The sequence below is a fragment of the Falco biarmicus genome, chromosome Z (assembly GCF_023638135.1).
Source record: "Falco biarmicus isolate bFalBia1 chromosome Z, bFalBia1.pri, whole genome shotgun sequence".
Taxonomy (NCBI): Eukaryota; Metazoa; Chordata; class Aves; order Falconiformes; family Falconidae; genus Falco; species Falco biarmicus.
The window spans coordinates 72,952,018-72,974,142 of NC_079311.1; the positions used below are offsets into that span (position 1 = coordinate 72,952,018).

The following is a 22,125-nucleotide window of genomic DNA, read 5'->3' on the forward strand; positions in this document are numbered from 1 at the left end:
ATGTGCTGCTCATTTTACTTCCTAGTAAAGGCGACAATGTATTTTTCCTACAGATACTACTTTTAAGTCTTTTAACAAGATAAAAGAAATCAATCTTTGCATTTGAGGAACAGCAAGAGTTCCTATTAACATCACATCTAAGTACCTCAGGGCTTCTATTTTCCTATAAGCAACGACTGACGTTTTCACATAACCAATTTCATTCTGGCAGAAACAAAGAAAAAGTGATGAGCAAAAGGTCACAAAATGCAAGGCACTACGACAAAATAAGAAAAACTACATTTAAATCATTAGTAATGTACAGCCAGAGCATTGGCAGTAAGTCCAGCTACTGCCCATTGTTTATCACCTCACACATCACCAATACAGCAACTGGAGATTAATCTTTACTTTCAGACAGCAAAGGATGTAGCAGTAACCACACCATATGCAACCAATCATTCTCACTAATACAGAGACACCCCCCCCCAAGAATTAATTTTGTATATTTGTATAAATGAAACAATGTTTGTCTTAACACAAGAACAAAACACAAGAGAGTTTTTAAAGATAAAAAAGCTAAATCAATCCTGCTTGAAGTGACCATATCCCATTCGTCTGTCTTTTCTCATAGCTCTAAAGATTTGAGCTACTATGAACTCAGATGACTGTTCCTCTCATCTTGAAATTACTCAGTAAATGTTACTAAAACTAAAACACACCTAATGGACTACTGTTTACTGCTGGACACATGGCAGCTCTTTCCTTCAAAAAAATCCATGAGATATCAAAACACAAACTTAAAATACTCCAACATTTCTCAAATGATTATCCATGGAACACTAAGGATCCTCAAGTATTCTTTACACTTAAAAATAAAAATATATATAAACAAGATACTGATCACCAGCATATGATACATGGAAAAGGCTACTTTCTAATGACTACTTTCTAGTTTTAAGACTGAAGAACTACTGAATCAACAGATTTTAGCTATCTATCAAGGTCAAATAGCAATGCACGTAAGATTTCCCAAGTTTTCAGGATTTCTGCTGCACATCTGCTTCACGGTCAGTTGGGAACAAGTGAAATCAAAAGAATTAAAATGAAATTGCTGGACAATTTAATCTTTCCTTTTATCTAGTAAGTGTATTTCCATGGTAAGCAGGCTGTAAGAAACAGGGACAATGCCAACTATGCAAGCAAAGTTTGTTTATTCAGCTATTGTGTATGAGTATTTGAGCTGACTACATCTACCCAGATTTTAATTTCTGTTGACTAGTTAGTCTGAGAACACAGGTACTTGATGGATCTTTTTGTTTCCAGATGAGCAAATGGACATCCACCGTGCTGGAACCCACTCAAATACACCAGTACTTCAATCACTAGGACTGGTGCTTTAGACCCATGGCTCCATCTTTCCTCATGTCTACAGCAAAACTTCTCCATCTTGCCACTTCTGCATTGTAAGATGGTTTTCATGAAGTTTAGAGCTGCTGCCCTTTTTTCATCCCCATTATTCTGCAAAAGGGAATAAAAGCTAATTATGAACCCTGCAGACAAACAAAACCCACCTCAGCACCAAGCAGAATTGCACACAGTCCAGAACTGCATTAATTGAACAGAATTACCACTGCTGTGAGATGTATTCATAAGGTAACAAGCCATCATGGCACCTTATTTTTGTGTTACAGATGTTTACATGACATAACAGCTCACAATGAAAGCTGTTTCCTTTTTCTTTTTTCCTCTACTAGCAAGACTAAAGTAGATATCTTGACAAAGCTCCACCATCTTAGTATTCTCTATAAGCACCAGGAAACATCTTAGATGCTTGTTTCTAAAATAGTTTTTATATATATACACCATTTTATGCCATTGTAGGAAGCAATACAATTTCAAAATTTGTAACAAAATATGTATTAAAATCTCAAAACTACTCAGAGTAGAAAAACAATCTATTTATAGTTGAATTTGTCATTCTTGTAAAAGATATATCCACTGTTACAGGGTTATAGCCTTCTATTCTGAAACCCACAACAAAGCCAAACAAAACAGTGCATACATTGAGACAAAACCCTATTCCAAGAAGTTATTTTGTTTGGAGTCTTTAAGGGCTCAACCCAATCTCCAAAAGTACTTCACAACCACAAAAGAAGGCAAAGAAGATTCACTGTCTGATCTTCACGAGGCCACTGCTAGATGTTTGTGTCATGGGTTGATCTTTAGATCTAATATTTGTCAGTCTCCAGAATCAAATACTAAAGCAGCAATCTAAGCTTATCTGCTTTTACTTCCATGGGTGCAAGAAGGATAATCCAAGAGTCATAGGAAGGTTACACCTAAGAAACACTCCCAGTTAGATTTAAGAGATTGTTGTGCATAAAAGTAAGCAATTGTCGTGCATAAAGATAAAATACACTTCAGCAGCCAGAGAACAGCACGTGAGATTTCACACCACCATATCTTCCCACATTGTTTATCCTTCACATCACATGCACTGAGAATCAGACAAGTCTTTTATGCGCCAGGCTCTCTGTATGCGGAACATCAACTGCCCACACATGGCAGGCCTTAAGTAAAAGGAGAGAAAGAGCAAGCAGGCACTCAGCCTGGCTCCTTCCCTTAGGCCTCACCTGCAGAAGGAGCTCTGTTTCTCTACAGGGATGAGTAATAACATGCACAGCCCTTACACAGATTTTCTGTTCAGCAGGCATGGATGGCTTCACCTTTCACCTGCCCATGGCCAAAGCAAGGCATAGCATCCTCCAGGCAGCTAGTTCCACTGCCTCAAGCTGGGGTTTAACTCTTGCCTGTTTAAACAGTGACTGAGCTATCTGCTGCCTGGTGCAACCACCCCAGCTCAGTATTAATGGACTAGTAAATAACCCTCCCATTCTCATCTGACTATTCGTATCCATATGTGATTTACCAGAGTGCTAAGTGCTATCGCTACAGTACTCTTGCTAATCTGGATACCCTGCACCTCACCAAACATGCTAGCATTATGCACACAAGATGACAAGAGTCACAAACAGACACCCTTTTTCTTTTTTAATTAAAGATTTGATTGGCTCCTATTAATTACTTCTAGGCTGGATTATATTTGCATGCCACAGCCATCCAGTTACTATTCTCTTACCAGAGGTAAGAGCTGCTGATGGTTTGTCTGTTATAGTCTTGATCCCCCTCTGTGAGCAACACTGTTGCTGCCACATCAAGAAACCCTACTTTGAGTTGTCTAGCTTATATTCCAATTTATTCACAAGATCCATACACATTTCTATAATAGGAGAGCTCAGCAGCTAAACAACCTTGAGATTTTCACCTTCCCAGTAAAAAGCCACTGAAAATTAAAAATCAGCAATAAAAAGACGCAGAAAGCATAAAATCCTGAAGGGCAGTACAATGCCCAGAGTCTCTCTGGACACAAAGCACACAATCCCATGTTAAGTAAGTGGGCTTGCTGTGCTACCGGCCCCCTTCCTGTCATCAAAAACATCCCTGTTACAGCCACAGCTTCTTCATCAGGGTCTGTGGAGGGGCCGACATAAGAAATGCCTAGTAATGATACAAATCTTACAAAACGTTTCCCTAAAGCCACCCTAGCCCTTTGAAATTTAGAAATAGAGTGACCTGACAAATACCCCTAGTCAGACTCCCCATCACTACCTGACATACGTTTTGAAGATTAAGACTGTACAACAAGGCTATGCTGGATTCTGTGAAGTATATCTAATGAAACTATGAACGAATAACTGCTGAATTCAGACTGTTCCCAGGAGCAAATGGCCAGTCAGCAGGGAGGTAAATCTCAACATTTTCAAAACATGCTTTTCAATAATTTATATGAAAGGGTGGAGTGAGAGAGGGAGAACAAGGATTTGTAACAGGTTTCAAGTCTTCAGGGAAGAGATAACACCCAAGAGCTTTGTGAGTCACGAACAAAATGCAAAGAATGTGTGTTTGCTGGGGTTTTCTCACTTCTTTTAGGAATCCACATCACATAACTTTGGGGTTCCCTTCCATCTCATGAGATGGGAAACCCAAAATACCATACAAGCCTCTTTTTTGCATCCTGTAACAGCACCTTTAACAGGTTCAGTTAATAACTAACTGCACAGGATTATATAAATAATAAGCTGAAAATGGGGTAGTTTTCATTGCCAGAGACAGCAGGCTTCCAAATTTTATGGGTTAAAAAAAGCCAATAAATTTAACAGTCTTTTGAAGACGTTAGTATAATCCTTCCAAAACTGAAGAGAACAGATGACTCAACCATATGGCCAAGTTCCACTGAAATTCTGTCTTGTAATCACAAATTATGATGTAATGTAGTTTGGTCCCAGGAGAAAGAAAGGCATTAGACATGTGTGACATACACAAGCATTCCCTGGATCCATCTGGCTAGCTATTTTAAAAAGGTATGACTAAATAAGTAGGGTTTTTATAAGTCCCCAAGATAAATACTCCTATGCTTTCTCTTGGAAAAGAAATGGGTATTGCTCCTAAAATCTACATTAATGCATCAACCATTATTGTTACAAACACTGCTCAGCTAAATAGGTATAATGGACTACTTAATTGTTACACCTTTCTCCAGCAATGCAGCTTTAAAAAAGTCTGTCTTTATAAACTTTGAAATCCATCTGTGGTTATTACTACTTCACAGTTAATTAACATAAAAATGCTAGGAAAAAAAGTTTAAAGGACTGTTTGCAAATCAAAAGAAGCTTCCTTTAAAAAGTATTTAGGGAAGAGAGAAGAGTACACATCAACTAAGAATATGCATATGGTAAGTGGCAAAGAATGCTATTTTCTACATTACGTAAATGTTGAATGAAAAAAACTGCTGACACGGAAATTGGAGCCATCAGCTGTAACAGGTAAAATACTCTTCAATTCATTAATTACCCAAATATGCACAACAGGAGTCATGAATTCCTCAGTTATTCAAATATTTCACACAATCACTTGGAATTAATGGTAACAGTTCAGTACATTGTTATCATATTGGTCCTCATTAAGTTCAGGGTGCCATTTAAGAAGGTACGCACAGATACCTTAACTAAACATGTAAGGTCTAACAGTTCTATAAAATAACTCTACTTTTTATTTTAGGTAGTTTAAAGCCACCCACAACTGAAGTCAGGCTACCAGAAAAACAGATTGATTCCAGCAAGAAAAGGAAAAATGACAAGCAGCAAGAGTTTCATTTCTCACAGTGATAAAACTAGCAAGGTAAGATTACTGGGAATGGACTGAGATATAACTGCTCCAAAGCCTTTCTAAAACCACCATGTTACAATTCCCTACGTAATAATACCTCACTCCTCAATAAAGACAGGGCCCCAACAGCCACTAAAAGAGCACACACCGAGTATTCTTTTCCATAAGAGCATGCACACTTAACCACATCAATGTAAAAATTTAGAGAAGCAGCAGAAACCAACAAGCCAAGTGACTACATAAGTGAGCTGGGAAAAAGCATCAGTGTTTCCCAACTCCCAGTCCAATCCATATGAAATCAAAGTGTCACCAATCATCAGTTAAAGCATAAAGAAGAAAACAGAATAACTACACACACTATACATTCAAGCTGTTCACCAATGTGCAATATTGGTCTCTTTCTCTAAAATGGCATTAGAGCTGGAAAAGTTTCAGAAGCACAAAGATGATCCAAACCAGCATCCACATGAAGAATGAATAGGCTAGGGTGCTTCAGCCTCAAAACAGGAAAGTTAAGAGGGATACAAAATTGACAAAAAACAATAATAATATGGGGCAGATGGACAGTGATGAGCCATTCAATGCCTTATCCAGCACAGTAAGGGACCATCACCTGAAAGCGGAACCAAGTCAAAACCAAACCAAAGGAAGTCGATAGTAGACTTGTGGAATTCCTTCGAAAGGATGTTGTGGACACAAGTTTATGTGGGTTCAAGGAGGGACAGATAACATATTAGGTAGAAAGTTTCAATAGAGATTTGGAAGAGAGATTCATTCAAACCACAAGGAATCAATTTCCACGTTCAGGAAACTGCATGAGCTGAAAACAGTCATCAGGTATGAAAGTATTATGGAGAATTGTCATACACACTTGCTCAGTGGTTGCTCTTCCCTAGATATGCCCTGAAAGGCACTACCGGAATCAAAAGACCAGGGACTGTCAATCTGACTGCTCTGTTCTTAACAGAAATCTGTTCAGCCCTGGTGCTTTTTATACCACAGCTCCTATTCCCTCTCCTGCTCTGCAGAACAGAAATCATTGACATAGTGGTGTACATACAGCCTGACAGGCACCAGGTCACGCTAGAAACGCTGTCTTAGCTGCTAACCACACATGATGACACTGCTATTCTTCAGTAGGAAGATATAAAGTAGAAAGAAAAAAACCAGCATTGCTACCCCACATCTGTGTTTCACCTCACCAACAAGCATATTCCTAAGAAAGGAGTCCTTGTGCTCAAGCAACCTGTATGCTATAGATCCCTAGTAATCTTTTAGCTCCTTCTCAAGTATCCAAAGGCAATTAAGAAAAGCAAGACAGTAGTCTTGGACTCAACAGGCCAGCTCTGTATCACCAGCCCAACATTTTTTACATGACTGCTGAACAAAAATGGTTCAAAGCCACCAGATTTGGCTATGCTGCCTTAACCACTCAGGCAGAAAGCTAGAATACTTTTGATTGTACGGTATTCTTGTACCCCAGCCACCACTTCCTACAATCTTCTGGCAAAAGCTTTTAATGATAACTCAAATTAAAGGTTTAAGTCTAAACCAGCAACAGGCTACAGCCACACTAATTGAGGGTTTGAACAAAACCTAAGGACAGACAAAACCGTCGTTCTGACAGAGGCTGAGGACACATCTTTACTATTGAAGGATACAACTTCAGTGGACTATCATGTCCTGCATTAAGTATATTTTATATCATGTATATCCCACTATAGAAATAGTGAACTCTTTGTTGAATCGGCCATTTTGAAAGTTAAATATCTTGTTTATGTACCTAAGTATGGATTTGAAAAGAAAGCTCTCAAGAACCTGGGTTGCATGCTAGCAAAAAAAAAAATATATTTTTTTAAAACTGGTGAAGTATCAGCTACCACATATTAGTTTTGTTTTATTCTTCAAAAACCTTGCACTTCACTAAAAAAAAGTAACAAAAAATCAAGGACTTCTATTTGGAAAACATCACATCGTATTTCACAACAGCCCTGCACTTACTTCTGAGGGATCAAGTTTTAAAGATTTTTGGCCTAGTATGCTGCTTGAATGGGAAGAGACTGACTAAGCTAAGAACAGGAGGTTGATTTCACTTTACTTTTCCAGAAAAGGTTACAGTGAAGATACTGCAATTAGCAAAATATGGGAGTAATATTACTGCAGTGACTACAGAAATTATAGTGAAGCATGAACAGGAAAGTCCTCCACAATCTCACCACAGAACACCACTGTCTGCTTGAGAAAAAAAAAACCAAAAAACAAAATACTCCTCAGCATCTCCAAAGAACTCTACAAGGCTGAACGATTATGCACTAGAAAGTGTTTCCCTAGGAGTGAGGAAAGTTTTGGCACACACTCTGCGATGTCACTATAAATTAAACCTCTGTGCTGCAGCTGTCCAAGGCTTTGTACCCAGTCCCTGACACAACCGTTGCCTCAGGCTTCTTGCTGAATGCCTGCCCAGCCAATGAACTGGTTTTACTGTGCTCCCCTTTAAATAAACTGGGCTGTTATGCTCACTACAGGCTGAGCATCTCCAGTGTCACTTTCTTTTAGCACAAATGCCATCGATGGCACAAGACATCAAACACTGGGCCAAGGCTTCACAACTGCAGGAAGGTGACCTGCAGCCTCCATGGTGTGTCAGAGAGTTGGAAGGCTTTTACACACTAGCTTTTTGCACTGGAAATTCAAGCAAAGAACATCAGGTATAAATGTGGGGACAGATAATTCAGCTATTCCAATTCAGTTTTGTTTTGGGGTTCTGTTTTGGTGTGGGGTTTTTGCATTTGGTTTGTTGTTTTGGTTTTGGGGTGTTGTTTAATGAAAGCAACAAACATTTTGGCAAATGTAAAACACTTTAAGAAAATTACACTATTTGAAAATAAATTAGAAGTTTTAGATTAATATTAAGCTTCACGAGGAGCTAGCCACTTCCTTAGTTTTGTTTAACTTCAGAATGCGTCACTCTTATTTCTATGCCTATGCAAGAAGTTTTCCAAACATTTAATGTTAAACAGGAAAACTGAAGTGGAAAGTGGATGACAGCCAGTCTCACTGAGCTTTATCAACACGCTCCATACATCCTGACACACTATACGTGCTCCGAGTTACTGCAAACACTATAACCAGTCATGCCACTGCTATTTTAAGAGACATCATATTAGGCAAACTGAAACGATAGAATTTCATTGTAAAGTCCAAAACAACATACTTCAATGTTTATGATCCGTATGTTGTTTGCATGAGACTGCAACACAATAAAAAGGCAATTTTAAAAAAATCCATGCATTTCAGTAGACCTAGAAAAGTAAGGTGTTTTAGTGCAAGATTTTAATTATTTTAAGCCATAAAAAATTATTATGTTTAAGAAGGATTTATTTAGTCTGACCAAAAAAAAAAAAAAGCATGTAAGTCCTTCAAGTTTCATTATATCTTTCAATGTCTGCTTATGCACCTCCCACCAGGGGAAGCCAATACTGGTTTTTAGTTGGCTGAAGGAGAAATCGCTAGGGAGACAAGCACAGAAAGATTTACTCTCAACCCCAGAAGCTGGAACATGCTTCATTCAACATGTGGTCTCTTCCACCTCTGGGAGCTTGGGACTGAACTCTGAACCCTTTCAGAGAGGTGACACAGCCTGTCTCACATGAATGATCTCTACATAAAACACTGGTCCATAAGGAGAGCACTAATTACTTGTGTCCAATAAAAAATGATTAGTTTCTAGCTTCTGCACTAAGGCAGCCACAACCAGCACTTATTTTTGACAGAGCTATTGAGTTATGCTGGGAAAAGCCTGGTTACCTTGGAGACCACTCCCAGGCAGCTCTGGCAGAACTCACAAGATGCATTTTACCAAAATGCATCTCTCTGTTGGATACAGTCAGTCAATTTCTATACACTTCAACAAAACATGACACAAAACAAACAACAAAGTAGTTAGTACTTAAACTACACTCCCAGCATAGCTAGAATTTCAACATAAAAGAGAAAATAATTATGTCCAGATCCTAGTATACCTAGGGTGTTTTAACACCTATGGGTGTTTTAACATCATAGTTCAATAGGATCCTACTACTCACAAAGGCGATGTTTTGTTTATTTGCTTTTGTTATGGATTATACAGATAACAAGTACGTATCATACTGAAAATATTAATCTAAGTAGGTTTTCTCCCCAACCAATGTAGAAAATATACCAATTATTTCACTGGTTTAATACAATCTCAGGGACGGAGAGAGCTGGCATTTAGGAAAATGCGTGGGACAAATATTCATGTTTATTTTTAAAATAATAGAACAGCAGACTCATCTTGAAATCACTCCCTCTAATCTGAGCCTGAAATCATTTGTATCTGGGAAATACAGTGGAGCCCCGAAATAAACAGTCACATGAGAACTGGAGAGAGCTATGAAAAAGGAGCTCAGCCCATATACGATGATGCACAGTATTCAAGAATACTTTTGTTCTGTTTCTGAAGACAGCACAAAAGGGCATTTCTTGTACCAACAGCTGAAAAAAAAGGCAAAGAATCCATTCAAAGAGTACAATTTATCTGATTTGCATGGTTAAAGCATTCCAGTTTCCTTAACTGTTTAAGTGGGAGGATGGAGCATGTTATCATGGCAACCTGTTTCACAATCAGCTAGACTTAGCTGTATTATCTGTACCTGTATTCCATACAGCTGGGTCAGCCACAAGTAGTCTTCAAAAATCTAAAAAGATTAATTTTTTTCAAAGCATCCACTCTATAGTCACTCTATGAACACAGATAGGAGAAAGGGAAATTTATAACCACTCAATTAAAAAAAAAAAAAGGCACACATTTCCACATGTATATTTTGAAACTGCCACAGGGAGACTGAGCACAAACTTCACGCAGTACTAAGGTACATGCATCCCTGTACATCTCAGGGACGATCAATAAGCCAGAGTAACAAGGTCAACAGAAGCTACAGGGTGGTCAGGACAAGGAAAGCATCATTTGTTTAGAATTCCTTGCATCGATTTTACAATTTCCTCCTACTAGCATTTCTGATGAAAGGCACAAACATTGATACAAATTTAAGTTTCTGCCTTTTCTCACTGCATCTACTCAGCTCACCTACTCACAAATCAAAACATGAGGTACTTGCACTTTTTTTTTTTTAACAGCAAAGGAATCTTCTGTCAGAAATGAATTCCTGCATAAATCAGACTCTAGGAAAACAGACAGCTCCACTGCCTTGCTTTAATTCTGTACGCAATGTTGTCAAACAGGACTTCTAGATCCTTTCAACAAAGATGCGTTCCCTATTATGTTAGTATACATAACACCCTCCTGCTTCATAAGACTCCCTGAGGATGTATAAGAAGTGACACATGCCAACTCTACTGCTCTAATGACACATAGCATTATTCCAGTAACATGTACATCAAGGTGGATATGCTTTTCCAAAAAATGGATGCTCATCTCTGGGGAAGGCAAGCACAGGTTTCTAACACTCTACAATGATCCAACCATCACCACAATTTAAACTCTTCAGCTACTCACACCTAATTTGCCCCTCAAACTCTCTACCCTGAAGTTTTTTCAGAAGTACACCACAATTTGTACCTCTATTACTACAGCAGCTACCTCTAAGGCTGCTCAATCCCTGAGCTACAGAAAGCTGTAACCAGATCGCACCAGCATGGACTTCATATCCCATTAGGCAAATGGCTCAGCTTCTGCTTGGAATAGAGCCAGAGTGCAGTGAGCAACACATAGAGCAGGAGCTGAAATTAACCAGCTCCACAACATGCACACAACTTGCAGACAACATGCTTAACAAAGCATGAAGAATGTCAGTATTTCCAATGGAAAACACTGATGGCAGAAGGCTCCCCTTCCTCTAGACCAAAATGCCAAAAGACTAAGCAAGACAGTTATCTTTGCTTATTATACATAATTACAGACCTAATTTTAGCCTCAAAAAAAGGTGTATTTTCCCCCCACTAGCTAAATACTGTGAAGTTGTACACAAACCTGAGAAGGTATTTAATTCATGCCTTACATTCCAAAACCTCAAACAGGCATCAAGTTCTTCTCAAGATAAAAATTGTTTTAAAAGTCTTTCTGGTTTTAATTTCTTTTAGTGAGAATGCTCTAAAGGGGGTTGGGAAAGGAGCATATTTCTGTTCATATTTTCTGAGTTAGCCTCCCCCCTCCTCACCCTGAACTTTCACCCCCTTGCAGAAGTTCATGCCTGTTGAAAATTAAATGTCTGCATTGCAGGATGGGCCATTATAACTCAACACATGCTGCTTTGGTGGAGAAAAGCATGTTTTTGGAATAGCTTTGGTACGGGTCAGGAATGTAAAGCAGAGTTCATATTTCAGATGAAAATGGGAACCAGAGTTTTTTCTTGCAAACCCAACTCAGCTTTCCAGTAATGAAAAGACAAAGGAGTCTGTGCAGTAAGGTCTTTGTAGTGTCCTGCATCAGGCATTTAAGTATACTAATGAAGAGGTCACCGACTGCTTGTTACAAATGGCAGCATTGCAAAGTCCTGTTTTTACCACTGAAAGCAAGTTTTCAAGATTTGCTTTAGAACATACTTTCCGGCTCCAGCCTTTGCACTGCCATGGATGACTCTATTTGCAATCACAGGGTCTATATCATCCCAGAGAGCATCCCAGGCCTACAATACAACTGCACTATTGAAACACCACAAGTAGAAACAGCACAGCTCAAATGAGATGGTATCACAACAATGTATTCTATTGCTCAAAGCTATGCAGATTGTGGTTATGCATTTTGCTACAAGTCCCAACGCATCCCCACAGAAGAGTGTGAAATCTCTTTGCAACTAGTCCCACAACTGTTTTGGTTTGTCTTCTCTAAACAATCCTTTTTTGTGCTTAAGACTCATGTATGTGCTTAAGAGAGAAAGATTATGAAAGTCACTGCATCTGTACAATATCAATGCCAATACCCTGTAGTGGAACATCTTTAACTGCTGATCCTTCAGAAGATGGATGGGAAGCCAAAGGAAGGGAAACAAGACCAGAGTTCATTCTCACAGAAAGAGCATCCCCCAAGCTATTCAAGAGAATTTGTTTTGCAGAATTTGTCCATCCGTCACTCATATTTGTCTAAGATGCAGGAATCAGTCTGGGAGACTTGTTAATAGAGTAGCACAACTTGACTGTTCACTAGATTACTGCATCTTGTTCAGGTAATAAGCTCTTGGGAAAAGCTCCTGAGGAACCCAGCAAGAATGCTACACACCTCCCATATAGAACATGCAGATTTTGCATGTAAGTGGTGTAATCACTGCCTGGTTTTAGGCAATGTCTCCCAAGATAAGGCATCTCAATACGTTTTTCCCCTAAAACTTCTGCTGCTCTGACGGGTTGAAGGAGGCGGCAACCTGGACAGAGTAGACACCAGGCAAAGAGCATTCCTGAAAGCTGCCCAATTTGATGCATGTGTGAGACACTTGGATCTTCAGACATGAGTCAATAATCTCCATCTCTGAAAAGTGAAGCAGGAAATTTTACATCATACAACAAAGCACGACTATGATAATGACAGAATACCCTATTTAACTCTTTCATTTCTTGTCTGCATCAACAGTGTAAAAGTAGCAAAATATAGGATGTAAGAGGTGTACTATTTAAGACCTCAAAACAATGATAGTGACAGAATATGTCTGTACGCTTTGGGCAGTTACATAACATGCATCAACATAACATGCACAATGTCAGGTAGAAAAAATAATACTGCAACGTAGCAAAAGGTTGAGATCTATTTATTTTACAAGAAACCGTGCAGTTATATGCATTTCAGAGTTCAAGTTGTCCTAACATTTCAGGGCCCCAGCAACATTTGAAACTGCCACTGCAAAAAGCTAACTAAAGAAAACAATCTACCCTTGCTTATTCTCAAATTGCAAGTGTAGCCAGATGCAGGCTGAGATGAAGACACTCTCCAGAACAGCCATGCTAAGTAGCTTTATTAAACAAGTTCAATGCAACACTACTTTTAAAGTTCCATCTATTTTACAGAGTGGAATCAGATCTTCTAAGAAGTTTATTTAGCACAGAGAGAAACCACATCCCTATTCCTGAATATAAATTGTGAGCTTCAAAAACCAGTCCCAGCTGGTAGCCTTCCTTCTGTTAGCACTACTGGTATTTGTGACCAAAGGGTCACAAGAGCCTATAGCCCTTGGTAAGGCTAGTTTTAGCCAACTCAGCAATACAGGTTTGAGGGTTCTATTCCTTTTCCAGAATTACTTCCTTTGAAATAACATTCAATTTGGTGTCAGTTCCTACCCCTCCTCCCCACCCCACCAAGAGATTTATGCAATCATTCTATACCAGTATACCCACTCCAAGATTACCAAAAGCCAGGAAGCAGTCTCCAAGACAAATAAGCTCAGGCAAGTTTTGTGAAAAACAGTGATTATGTCAACAAGAATAATACAGTGCTTCCACCAAAGGCTGCAGCATGAGCTTAGCTGTTTTGTTTGATGTCAAATGCTGAACAGCTAACTGCACTACCAGCTTTAGCGATTTGGAACTGCCCCAGCAGACATTGCCTGATGCCTGGAAGCCACACTGAGGGACATGGGAGACAGCTGCCTTTACACATGTGTCAGAGAAAGAGCAGGAAGGGCAGACACTGAAGGTCAGAGTGGAAAAGCCACAGCTACTATGATGAGGTGAAGGAGGAGTACAAAACAAGCATTCACGGAAGCCAGGCTTTGCTAGTTCTACTGCTCACAAAGGACTTAAGTGAAATTTAAGAGATCTCACACTGACTGCCTAACCTCAAGAAACATTGCAATATGCTCATATGGTATTTCTTAATAGGGTCACTTTATTTTCTTACAGCTTTTACAGAATATGTTGGCGTATTTACAACACAAATCGGGTAGACTTTTTACTAGGAAAGTGGGTTTAGATTTGAGGACAGAGTAGGAAGGTAAGCGAGACCACAAAAGGAATGCGTTTGAGACCTGAACACCAACCACAGGAACTCCACCCTATCATCTTGCATACAAAAAGAAATCAGTTTATTAACTCCCTTAAAAAATCACTCTCAAGTCACTGAAGATGAAGAACTGCATGAATGCTATAGTGCTTTCCACTACTGGAAATAAGATTCTCTCCCTGTCATTCTCATCAGCTGAAATTATGTTCTCCCCAGCAACTGCAGTGCATGGCAGGTCTGGCAAGCCTACATACTAAAAGACTGAGACAGTTAACCATTAAGTAAGAGAACCCAAATTAACATCAACTGCTGATTTTCCTCACCACTAGGCATTCTTGTAACAAAGACTAAGAACATTGTAATTAACTTTCCTCATGAAATGCTGTGTTCTAAGGTTGGGCCTAATTAGATGCAATATAATTCTTGCCAGAAACAGATAATGTGTGCCTTTCATCAACTTGCGTGATTGGTATTTATTAATGCTCAGCAAGCCTGCATAGCACAAATTATGTTTACCTGCTGCTCCACAAACAAGTATGGTGTCTCTTTTAGGTATGATCAACTGCATTTGGTGTTTTATGAGAGAGAAATGTGGCTTTCATTTTCAAATGAAACTTTGTAAGAGAAGAACCCCTCAAACTGCAAGGGCAAGAAGACAGAATAAAAATAACACTGCTAAGCACAGCAAGATCCTGGCCCACTACTAGCTTTCTGCAGCACAGACACATAATAAGTTTGCAGGGAACAGCAAAGGGATATGGAAAAAGGGAAGAAGGCATAGCTTAGCAATGATGCTTTTCATTATAGCAGTAACAACTAAGATCTACTGGTAAGCACAATGCCTCAAGGGCAGTGTGAAAAAGCCACATAAAGAAATGCCAGAAACATCCTCAAAGCTGCAGTAGGACAATGAAGGCCCAGGCTGATGGCAACTCTCTCCCAAGTTAGCATCTTCTGAAGTTAGTTTAGCTTGAAATAATTCAGAACTCCACCCACTATCAGCTGAAAACAAGGAACAGAACATTAATGATGACTCACATCAGTGCAAGCTCATGTTTTTCTATTTCAAATAAAACTCAGGGTTCATGTCAATAGATATTTTCTTTTCCTTTTTTTTTTAGTGGGGGTGGGGGTGGTGTTTTAGGGCTTTAGGGGGGGTGGGGGGGGTGGAGGACAGGTTAGATGTTTTGCTTCCAACCAAGAACTTTTCTCCAGGGCTCAGCAGTGGCAGAAGATCTTGTACGTCCCAACCCTTTTCCCACAAAAGCAGACTGAAGTGACCTCCCCACCTCTGCAGGAGGCAAGCAGTATAAAAGATCCAGCTAAGGCCCTCAAACAGACTTTGCCAGAGGAGTCCTGAAATAGAAAGAAAAACAGTAGGCTCTCTCCTCTCAAGGTCTTCCCCTACCAAGACAGCCCAGAAATAAAGAGAAAACTGAACAGAAATGCAGGGGGAGGGAAGGTTGTAACACCAGGAGTTCTATGATTCTGAGTCTACCCTTACTTTTAATCCAAAGCTGCAACAAATCACACATATGATAAGGATTAATTCAATGAAAAGCCAATTCAGCCTAGAATTACAAATATCAGAAAGACTGGCGAAGACCCTCTACTTGCTCATATGCCTGAGTTACAGTATTCAATAACCAAGGTTTTGATGTCATGTAGCAGCACTCAGTCCTAATTGCAGATTATTAGCATACTGCATGTCTCCCATGCAACCTTCAGTGTTAATTATTATAGGTGTTGGATTTCATAACCAGAGCTCCTAGTCCTCTTCAGTAGTTACTGTTGTGAAAATATTTGAGTTCTGTAAACACTGTTACAAGAGATTATTTAAGCTAGGCAGTCAGCAAAGCTGCTGAACTCCGGAAAGCCCAGTCACTGTGTTCAACAGCTACGGAAGTTACAACTGCATCTTCTAAGTAAGACAGACACCAAACATTACTAAGTTTAAGCTCATGAATGTGTACTAATACTACTAGTCACCTTATCTAGTTTTGTCATACTTCAGACATCTTGGGTTGATATCCAAGTTTGAAAGAGCACAGGATAATGTCTAATGTGACTATTTAAGGATATTTTAAGATAAGCAGTTGGTTAGTTTTGGAACTTACACTTATGTGTATGTGTTTGAAATGACTCATGAGAAGACAAGGCTATAAAAAATACACATCACACTCTGTGAAGGAATTTAGTACATTTCTGGTTTAGCCTTGCATGTTCAGTGTGGCAGCACTCTAGCAAACATTGTAGATATTTGCAAGAGTTGCTCTATTAACAAGCCAATAGATAAAACCATCACACACACCATTAGTAACAGCCACATGTGGTATGAAAAGATTTATGAACTTTTAGACTAGAAGTCAGGTGTTAGGACAGTGTTCATTAAATCTGTTCAAAGCCTCAGAAAGAGGTGACACTCCTCTACCAGGCAGGTTACTTTCTAGAGCAAGGGACTTGCCTTACCTATGAGTATCAGGAAGTCCAAGATCATGTTGTGTACAGGTCACTACACCTCCAGAGAGCAAGCTGTTCCCCCTGCAGCTCTTTGAAATATTTACTTCCAATTTATCTTTACAAGGAGATGTTCCTTACCTGGATATTCAAGGTGACAAGCAAAGCCAGATATAAACATAGTCTTAAATATTTCAGTGAGTGTACTGTACAGAAACACTTCAGAGAAATCAGGGTTTGGTTATTCTGTTAATTGTTATGTTTTTAATAGCGCGTAAGACCATGGACTTGGCAATATTTAAGCTGTTTCGTTGGGGTTATTTTTCAATCTTAGACTTGCTTCCTTTTGCAGCAGGAGGCCTGAAGGGAAAAAAAAGCTGCCTGGAATAAAAACCTAGCTAGAACAGAAAAATTAGAATTAATGGAATAAAGTGAATAAATAGGGATTGTACTGCATAAATTCAAGTTGGAATCTCCTGAAACAGTGGTAATGATTGGAAATTGCCATGAATATTCTCATCACATTGAATTATCCCCATTTCTAGTGTTAATAAGACAGCACTCCCGCCACTTCTAACAGATGAGAGATGCATACAGCAAAATCTCAGTTTCCCAACACCTGGTCTGTATATAGCTGTATTTAAAATCCAGCCACTTTTCTTCTTTAAATTGCAGGCAAAGGAACTCGGATGATGTAACTTTAGAACACACTGAAACCTCCCCCTAGTCTCAACCCAGAAATGCTCACAACAGCTGAAGCATGCAATGCGAAACAGAGCTGGTTAAAACAGGACAAGGGAATTCGTTAGGGAATAGGGGCTTCTTGGCATTCCTTTAAACCATTTCCTGTTCACCCTTGTGGAGTGTAATATAGCCCTAAGAAAATATATCTGACCTCACTTTTCAGCTGCATAAAAAAAGTTTTAAAAGGAATCTCAATATCAGATTGCACATTTATAAACTATAAAAAAGTTTATACATATTATTGCCTCTGTCTTCCCCTAAGACGAGTTGGTTTCTTATTCCTTTTCTTTATTTTAATTTAATGATAGCTTTGATTTTCCCTGGGAGACAAGGTCAACAGACTAGGGCACTTCCTGTCTACAGCAATGCCATGTGCTTATGCAGACATGAGTCCTCTGACAAACAACTGATTTATTTCAAAGAGGAGGTCATTACAATCATGGCATATAGCAAGAGTACATTCCTTCCTACTTGTTTTGCTTTATCACTATGGATTACTAAAACATACTTGAAAAGAAGATGCCTTTCAGCTGTGTGTGAAAACTGACAATTCATCCACAATCCTCCGCACATACCAAAAACAGAGAAGGAGGCATGTTCCAGGTCAGACTGTGATCATGCATCAACAAAAACTGGGAGCAATCCTACTGAAAACAACTAAGCTATTAAAATGTGAAAGATCTGGTCCTACAAGGTCCTGAGCACTTTGTCACCAGGATCATAGGTCACTATTAAGAAAAGTCCATTAAAGGAGACCATCGTCAGGGCCATTTACAGCTTCCATATTTAAAATCACTCCTCAGTCTTACTGATGGAAGCATCCCCATAAACCTCACGGAGTCCTATCACATACATTTCGGACAAACTTAAGTGCCCTGCAAGGAAGGTTAGGAATCTCCAGCAACACCTCAGCTAACTACTCACAGACTTTAAACAGCAGGAAACTCCTGAGACAGAAGTTTACAGCAACCAGCAGACATACCAAAGTCAAAACAGTCTGAGGGGTCTCAAGCTACATAAAGCTGAGAAAGAAGTTAAACTGGGCATGGTAGAAACTGATTGTCTCTCCTTAAAGAGGATTTATGCAGCCTCCATGTTTCCACAATATTTAAGCACTGCAGAATTACTTTTCTATCCACTACAATTACCCCACATAAAGATTCTTACACACCTCTCCCTTATTTTAAAGATGTGAAAGTGGGATAACAAGCTCCTGCACAAGATCACAGAAATTTGCATTGAAAGATGAGGGACTGAGTCCTTCTTCCAATCTTCTAACCTTTCCTTTACTGCACCAGTTGAGCAGTTACTAGAAGCTTAAATCAATTTCAGTGGTAATATTTACAGTATTCATTCCCCTCCCTCTAAATAAGACTGCATTAAGTTTGTTTGCAGCCACTTCAGTGCATGTACAAGCTACTTTAAAATGGTTCATTTGTTTTCTTATGTCAAAGAACATCATTTCATAATTGGCTTTGCTGTATGTACAGAGCGCCGAAACAATCCTACATTCTGAAGCTACTAAGCACAATATAAGTAATTTACAGACCAGTGAAAAAACAGAACTGTTAGTGTTAGAAACATAAATCTAAGAAAATTGAAATGTTGCTTTGAATGCAGTTATTAAACCGAGCGCTATCCCAGGAGCTGGCAGAGGGGAGTGACTGCAAGATTTGCTATTGCAGAAGAGCGGGAAGAAACCTGTCATTAAGTAACATTTATGTATAATTTCTAAAGAGCAGACTTTTTTCTGTTAGTTTATAGACAGACACAACCAAATCACCATTGCAGGAAACAGGCAACTTAGCATTTCAAGAATAAATTACAAGGTGACTCAACCTTAATCTTGAAGTATCAGGATACATTTCTGGGGGTGGGAAGGTAAGATTATAAATCTGAATTCCAGGCATGGAAACTCCCTTGTAGGGATTGGGAAAAATACACCATGGCAGAACATTTACATTCTTATGCTACCAGAAGAAAAACACTAAAAAATGCCAAGTACATTTCAGCTACATGTTAACTTACTACATTCACCTTCCTGGTCCCTGAAGAACACTTAATGTTCTTCCATTTCGTATCAGAAAATCTCAGATTTGACTTGGTGCTCTCCCTTCCACAACACCGCACAGCTACACAAAGTACTAAGATACTAAGTTTTTCACAGGCTGAAACAGAGACCATAGCTGCTTATCTTCCCAAAACTGTGCAAAGAGTTAGTGAATGAGAAGAGCACGGAAAAAAACTTCTATGGCCACAGGATAGTCCCAAATTCCCCCAGCTAGCTTGAATTAAAAGAAAAAAAAATAAAGCAAGTTTCATGTTTTCCACCTAATGCATAATGACTGAGAAAGCATCCACATTTAAAAATGAGAAAAATCATACCATACGTTATCCCAAAGTCCTAGTCAATGTAACAGAAACTGATGGTCATCCTTCAACAGCTCTGAAGAAACTTCCCAGTAGCCCACACACACTGCTCATGTTTGCCACATCCCTTTGCTATATTACAATTAAGCAAGTAATATAAATATAATATAAAGGGCTTTCTCCCTCAAATGATCCTTTAAGCAAAGCAACACTACTCACAAACATTAAAAAATCCAGCCTTCATGTGACCTCATGCATCTTACCATCATCCAAGTAAAAGCAAATAGCTGAAGCACACAACAGGAATTTTTCAAGAACTTTTTGCTGTGACATTAATCTGAGCTGATGGTCCTCACAAACACATGGATAACATAACCTTCTTCCTGAGAGCACAACATGCTAAATAACCAGCACAGCAATCCAGCTGAAGCGAGACCTGGCTTGCAAACAAGGAACCCACACTACGAATAACAAAATCAAAACACCCTCAGCAACTTCCAAGTTTACAAGCAAACAACATATGCATTAAGAAGTGGTATTCAGTACTGGAAAAAGTTGCTGCTCAACACAAAGCCTAGGGCAGCTTCTTGCCATACAGCACTTCACACACGCATAGTCCTGTTTGCAACACCAATTCCAACATAACTGCAAGGATGCACACCCACTGCTTGTTGTACTTGCCACACTTTTGACACATCATGGGAGACAGCTGTGAGACAAATCCAGCAAAAGCAGAGAGCAACAGGCTGCTTGTACCAAGAGAAGTGGGACAGGAACATAACTAGGCGGGCAAAAAGAAATCCACAAAATTCCCACCCTTAAGTATCCTATCACTGTGCCTGTAAATGCAGTTAACACTCTCCAAAACAGCTGGAAGTTGCAGTCCTTCTGGAACAACTACATGACACATAAGCCTATGACATCCTGTTCACGTTCCCTTAGCAACAGCTAGAAGAATTAAAGAAAAGCATCCAGCTTCCTCCCCTATAAACATACAGAAATAAAGTGGTCAACACACAGCCCTGTACAACATCCTTCTCTCTAAATTGGAGAGATATGGCTGGATGGTTGCACCCAGAGAGTAGTGGTCAATGGTTCTATGTCCAGATGGAGATCAGTGATGAGTAGTGTCCCCCAGCGGTCCATACTGGGACCAGTCCTGTTTAATATTTTTATCAATGACATAGACAGTGGGAACAAGTGCAGCCTCAGCAGTTTTGCAGATGACACCAAGCCGAATGGTGCCGTTGACACATCTAAGGGACAGGATGCCATCCAGAGGGACCTGGACACACTCAAGAAGTGGGCCCACGTGCATCTCATGAGGTTCAACAAGGCCAAGTGCAAGGTCCTGTACCTGGGTCGGGGCAACCCCCAGTATCAATACAGGCTGGGGGATGAAGGGATTGAGAGCAGCTCTGCAGAAGAGGACTTGGGGGTGCTGGTGGATGAAAAGCTGGACATGAGCCAGCAATGTGCACTCACAACCCAGAAAGCTAACTATATCCTGGGATGCATCAAAAGAAGCACCTCAAGGGACGTGACTCTCCCCTCTACTCTTGCTCTCATGAAACCCTGCCTGGGGTACTGTATCCAGCCCTGGAGTCCTAAGCACAGGAAAGACATGGACCTGTTGGAGTGGGTCCAGAGGAAGGCCACAAAAATGATCAAAGGGGTGGAACACCTCTTCTATAAGGACAGGTGGAGAGAGTTGAGGTTGTTTCTCCTGAAGAAGAGGCAGCTCCAGGGAGACCCTGTTGCAGCCTTTCAGTTCTTAAAGGGGGCTTGTAAGAAATATGGGGACAGACTGACAGACTTTTTAGTAGGGTCTCTTGCAATAGGACAAAGGGTAATGGTTTTAAACTATAAGAGGGTAGATTTAAACTAGACAGAAGGAAGACATTTTTTACAGTGAGGGTGGTGGAGAACTGGAACAGGTTGCCCAGAGAGAGGTGGTAGGTGCCCCATCCATGCAAACATTCAAGGTGAGGTTGAACAGGGCTTGGAGCAACCTGATCTAGTTGAAGATGTCCCTGCTGATTGCAGGAGGGTTGGTCTAAATAATCTTTAAATGTCCCTTCCAACTCCAAATATTCCATGATTCTGTGACATTACAAAGACCTCTTTAAGAATCAACCTCCAAATCAAGTAAACATTTACAGATTAAACAGCTTCTACATCTTCACAAATGTATTCACAAATCACTGTCTTCAAACAAGTCCCCTCACTTCCCTTGAAAGGGCTATATACAGATTTATAATTTCAAACCTGATTGCATTACTACACAATGTCTTTCCCCATTTTGCACATGTTGACAAGAAGCAACAACGGCAAAACAACTGAAGACATGAACCTGACAGTGTACCCTCTTCTCATCACTG

At 39.7% G+C, this 22,125-nt stretch overlaps 1 protein-coding gene across 4 annotated transcripts in view; it reads right to left on the reverse strand.

The window, feature by feature from the left end:
• Positions 1–22,125, reverse strand: part of RAI14 (retinoic acid induced 14) — an 87,294-nt gene that overhangs the window by 43,854 nt on the left and 21,315 nt on the right. Inside the window, exon 1 of one of the 4 annotated variants that reach the window (XM_056324776.1) lies at positions 5,565–5,697. The exons of the other annotated variants lie outside the window; for them this stretch is intronic. Within the exon in view, the coding sequence (XP_056180751.1) occupies positions 5,565–5,573 (9 nt within the window). The 5' untranslated portion in view covers positions 5,574–5,697. Of the gene's footprint in view, positions 1–5,564; positions 5,698–22,125 lie in introns of those variants that run through there. 4 annotated transcript variants of the gene reach the window in all.